This window comes from Buceros rhinoceros, unplaced genomic scaffold, assembly GCF_000710305.1.
Source record: "Buceros rhinoceros silvestris isolate BGI_N320 unplaced genomic scaffold, ASM71030v1 scaffold5065, whole genome shotgun sequence".
In the NCBI taxonomy this organism is placed as follows: domain Eukaryota; kingdom Metazoa; phylum Chordata; class Aves; order Bucerotiformes; family Bucerotidae; genus Buceros; species Buceros rhinoceros.
The window spans coordinates 22,459-27,720 of NW_010414438.1; the positions used below are offsets into that span (position 1 = coordinate 22,459).

Consider the following 5,262-nt stretch of genomic DNA (forward strand, 5'->3'; position numbering starts at 1 on the left):
AAAAATCTAGGCATTGGATGAACAAAGAGTAAGTTCACATTTTTCTTAAATATTGCTTATTAGCACACATATAAACATCTGTGGGCCCAGAAACTCAATATGCATGTATTAAATAGCTGCTAGTCATGCACAGAACAGCAGTTTACAACCTAAGCATGCACAATAAAGATCTTCCATGACATCTAAAATAAACTGTGAGTTTCTATTTGATTGCATAGTTTTTTATATGCCAGAGAGGGACTGAATGACAGCCAGTAAAGGCAATAATTCCCGGTTTGTTGGAAATCAGTAGGAAAGGACCCAAATTAGCGAGTTCTATAATAATTTGTAAGCTGTTTTGAAACAAGCTAAATGTAAAAATTTTCATTATTTTCCCACCTATTCATAAACATATTTTTATGGATTATCTGCTTATGCTATAATGTAGCACATCATTACAGTAAAGAACTTAACTAAAATCACAAGACACCACCCACCCAAAACATTAAGAATAGTATTTTATATTCTTTTTCTCCAGATTTCTAGTGGAAGAGTGTGGTACGAATGAAGTAGCATGTTTTATTAAAGGCCCTGCAACTGCTGTGGAGAATCTGAAGTGTAAGATAGTCAATGACAGTAGTTCCTTGGTGGTGGATGATTCTGAGGAACTGGTCAGCAATGTCATCAGTATTGAATGCTCTGATTATGAGAAAACAATCCCTTTCCCTATCAATGTTGCAATCCCATTTACTTCACACTTCAGAGGAAATTATCGGGAGATAATAGTGAAGGTGACTGACGTGAACTTTCAATCAAACTACTTAACTCCTATTTCTTTGGAGAGGTACCAAGGAAACCATAAGGTTGGTAACCTCTCATCTAAGCATTTTAAGAGCATCATTCCAGGTTCCCAGTTTAGCCTCTGTGGAGTCATACAAGTTGTCATTGTTAAGCCATGTTGCTCACTACTTCAGGTTAAATTGAACTTTTCTTCCTACTTTCTCAAGAACTAATTCTATTTGAAAGCTACTATTTAACAAGATCCTTTTTTTCACTTGTAATGTTAAGGCAAATGCTTGGTTCCACAATACTAATGATTGAGTAATGGTTCACGATTTTTGTAAACAAATGTAATACTTTGCAAAATTTGATAAAACCACAAACTTAAGGGGAATTATTTTGCATTCAGATTACAGAGGATTAATACAATTCTGTGTGTATGAGTTCAAACTACATCTCAAAGAAACACAGGATGTTGGTTTTTTTTTTTTAAATGCAGAAGAATTACATTGGGCCAGTTTATAAGTTTATTTCATTTTACCCCGTACACTGGAATATTACTGACGTTGCATGATGACTAGAGATCACTAGATAACAGGGCATCCAGGTGGAAATAATATGAAATTTATTTTCATTTCACACCTCGCTGTATAGATAATGTTGCCTTCTCATAATGCTAATCCACTGCAGAACCCCGCTTCCTTTTCCTCCAATGTACTCTAACCCCACATTCTCTTTATGCAGGAAACATTTGCAGAAGTTAAAATTCACCAGCTAGGTGTTTTTTCTGTGTTGTCATGCTTAAAGAAAGAAACATTTACTGTTCCAAAGGCAGGACTCTCACAAAATCTGAGCATGGATTCTAGAATCTTGTTCTGTTACCATCCGGAAGCCTTCAGTTCTCCAGCCCCCGTGCAGTTAAAGGTGAGCTTGAAATACACAATACTTGTTCCATGAGTCTGTTATCTATCTGATCAGTTCTAAAGAGAGAATGCAGAACATGTTAAAGGGCAACTTCTTCCATTATTAGAAGTGTATGAAAAGTGGTTGCAGCTCCACATCCTGTACACACAGCAAATGGTTTCCTGTCAACTTTGTTAAAACCATATAATATTGTATTGTCAGTAGTTAATGAAATCTCTAGCTACACAGAAGAACCATCTATTTCTGATATACTCAAAAAGATATGGTTCAATGACATGAGCATTAACTCCAAAATTCAACTGCTTAGCATAGTGTTTAAGTTAATGGAATTATTTTGCTCATCTGGCCTTCATAATTTGTACCAGGCAGTGCAACAGAAGGCTTTGTTACCTCTTAGTCTTAGGCTGAGAGTGACCTCCAATGTGTTTCTTCCTTCCCCCATAAAAACATTGATTCTGAGGTACAGAGAAGCTAAAATTAACAGAGAAAAGCATACAGATTTGAAAAATCTTAGAAAATTATTGAAATCTGAGGGATCTCAGGAGCTTCAAAATTCGAACTCAAAGCAGGAACAAAGTAATCAAAATATTTTAGTCAGTAAAGATTCCAGGTTTGATGACTTTCAAGCACTTGGTTGTGCATTGTATAAAGTGCTACTATGTTGGTAAGGTGGTTCGTGGGTCATTGAAAGGAGCCTAAAGCTTCTATGATAGTCTGATCAGTTCCCCAAGATAAATAACTTTGTAAAACTTCAGGCATGTATGAGAAGACTTATTCATTTACAAATAAATTGTATAATTGCTTTCCATATTTAGATTCAGCCAATAGAACCATCACTGATTTCGACACTGAAAGCAAGACATGATATGTACCACTCAGTGGTATCTACTAGCGCACTGGTTTATGTCCATCATCCTTCAGCCCAGCCTTTCAACAGCTCGGTCACTATTACTCTACCCTGTCCTCCAAACTCAGAAAAAAAGAGGAAAGGAGATGAGACGGAACATGTGAGAGCCATTAGTGCTACAGTAAAGAGGGTTGCTATGGCACACCATCCTCGGTAAGAACAACTTCACTAGCAGTTCAGCATTGTCATAACATCAAAATGAATTAATTTTAACAGCTGCTGATAGATAAACTTTTGTATTAAAAATGTGTTAGTTCCTTAATACAGTCTGCTATACTTAGAAACATTGTTAAAAATACGAGAGTAAATCCGCACAATTCTTATGCTATAGCTTCACCAGGAAGATTCATATAGCATTTGATGTATAATCTTTATATATGCTAGCCACTATTTTTCTAGCAGGAATCAGGATGAAAAATGCATGTGATTTTTTCAACAAGAAATGTCCAGCTATTTTCACAAATGCCAAACACTGAACATAGAGAATAACCATGTCTCAAAGCTGCTGTGGTCATTATTTTACCAGTTGGTGGTTTCGCTACCCTGGCCTTTGAATTTTCTGATCTCTACTTCTACACATTCCAATAGCTACCTGAGTCAAAATTTATGACAAAACAGTTTGGAATAGGTCAGTTTTGTAGTAAATGCCACACCGGATAAAGGCAAAAATGTTTTTCAAAAGCACTCATTACAAAATTTCTAAAACTTAGATCTTTTGGAATATTCTTTAAAAGCATTATAACGTGGGGACTCAGAAAAGTATCTCAAAATTTCAGTTGTTAACTGGCAGTTCAATAAAATTTATCCATCCTTCACATGAGGATATGGATCAAACTTCTTTGTGGAAAAAAGGCTAAAGCTGACCTTATCTATTTTGATAGCAAAGTAAACGGTGTTTTTGCCATCTCATACAGGAATAGAAATCAGTCCAAATTTACCATTTGATTGTCGTTCTTCCAGTTCTACCCTGGGCAACTTCAGGTTCAGAAAGGCTTACTAGGTTTTCTTGGTACAGAGTAGTTTGGAACAAGAGTTAGCTTTGAAGTACTTCTACTGTAGGTCTTTAAAGAGCTTGTTCCTACTATGTAAACATTGTCTTTTTTCAAAATTCATCCAAATGCCAAGATTATAAGCAAGGTACAGATGGAGAAGGAGGACAATGTTCTAACTTTCCATTTCTGAGAAACTTGGTGTTTTAAATAGATCATGTTTTAAATAGCTCTACGCTCACACTGGTCTCTTAGACTGCACATCCGTCTTTATCACAAACTTCAGATTTGGGAAGGATGCCCAAGTCTGTTTATAGGAGATTCAAATTTCATTTCCTGTACCAGAAGCATTTCATTATGTGGCAGTACCCTCGTGGTATCCGTTTGTTCTTAATACCAGTCTAAATGGCACTTCAGATTCTCAGTCAAAGCACAGCCATGACAAGACCATGGAACGAGTGCTTATTTCTACACAAATTCCTTAGAAAATCATGCCAACATTTTCCTGTATTTGCACATAGGCTGAGGCTGTATGCTTGAGAAATGTTTAGGCTGTCCTGTCTGGTGTATGTTGTTTTTTGGATTATACATAGGGTGTTCATTCAAGGTGAACGGGTTATTCACATCCAGATTAAAAAAAAAAAAATGGTAAGGACAAGTGTGTGGGAGAGGAGAGTTATGGTCTTCTGTAAAAACACCCTCATGTTTCATTCATAAGTATAAATTAGCCACAGCATGTCATGTCACAGTTGCTTGACTCTGTGATATCAAAGTGATCACCTGATTTCAAGAGAAGCTACTTTTATTTTCTCTCTTGAAAGAGATAATGGGTAGCAGTCATGTCTTCTTTTTTTAATTCCTTTTGTGGTTATTGAGTAACATTTGCTTCTGGAAGAAATGGTGGGGGTTTTTTTCAGACATCTACTTCTGCAGAATATAAATCTTGATGAACTACTCGAAAACAATTCATAATAATTATTGTGCTTTATATTAAATGATAGCTTAAACTAGATTTATATAGATAGAAACTTTTCCCTTTCGTATTCCTCTTTCTGGAGAATTGAAAGGAATTTTTAAAATCCTCTTAACTATTATACCACTTATGTTCTCTGGAGTATAGTTCCAGGTTCAGATTTTCAGTACAGTGAGAAAAACACATGTAGTCATCAAGGAAAGCAAATGGGAAAGTAGAGGTACAAATACAAGCTTACCCTTTCTGCAGAATCTAATTTTCATTATATTTTTTCCTACAATTCCTTGGCTTTCCAGGGCTTTGAGTGCTTCTGTGAGAAAAAATGGGGAGAGTCTCAGTGATACTTTGAAATTATTAGGTCACAGAAACAAAGAAGAAGGGTGGAAGGTGTTTGATGACGTTGTTATCCAGAATGTACAGAATGGGCTTGTATCATTTGAACTAAATGAGCATTTAGAAAGGTAATGTATGAATAATTTAATAAAATTTTATTTACTAAAGTACTTCCCTCCAAGTATACGGATCAATGGAAATTATTAGAATTAAGAAATTATCCACTATTAATTATTAACTTGCCGGCATCTCTTTCTTCCACTTTGCAGTATAAGATCCTTTAGAATATTTACTCATAATTATAGAAAATATAAATTTGTTTAAATATATTTTCCTCTACAGACTGTACAAAATGTAATATACATGAAACTTGAAAC

At 35.3% G+C, this 5,262-nt stretch overlaps 1 protein-coding gene across 1 annotated transcript in view; it reads left to right on the forward strand.

Annotated features, from left to right (window-relative positions):
• LOC104494276 (death domain-containing protein 1-like) overlaps window positions 1-5,013 on the forward strand; it is a gene marked incomplete at its 3' end in the record, with an annotated part of 10,815 nt that extends 5,802 nt beyond the window's left edge. Inside the window, exons 4-8 of the mRNA XM_010137086.1 lie at window positions 4-28; window positions 518-842; window positions 1,504-1,683; window positions 2,499-2,743; window positions 4,849-5,013. Of these exons, the coding sequence (XP_010135388.1) occupies window positions 4-28; window positions 518-842; window positions 1,504-1,683; window positions 2,499-2,743; window positions 4,849-5,013 (940 nt within the window). The remainder of the gene's footprint in view (window positions 1-3; window positions 29-517; window positions 843-1,503; window positions 1,684-2,498; window positions 2,744-4,848) is intronic.
• Window positions 5,014-5,262: the final 249 nt, after the last annotated feature.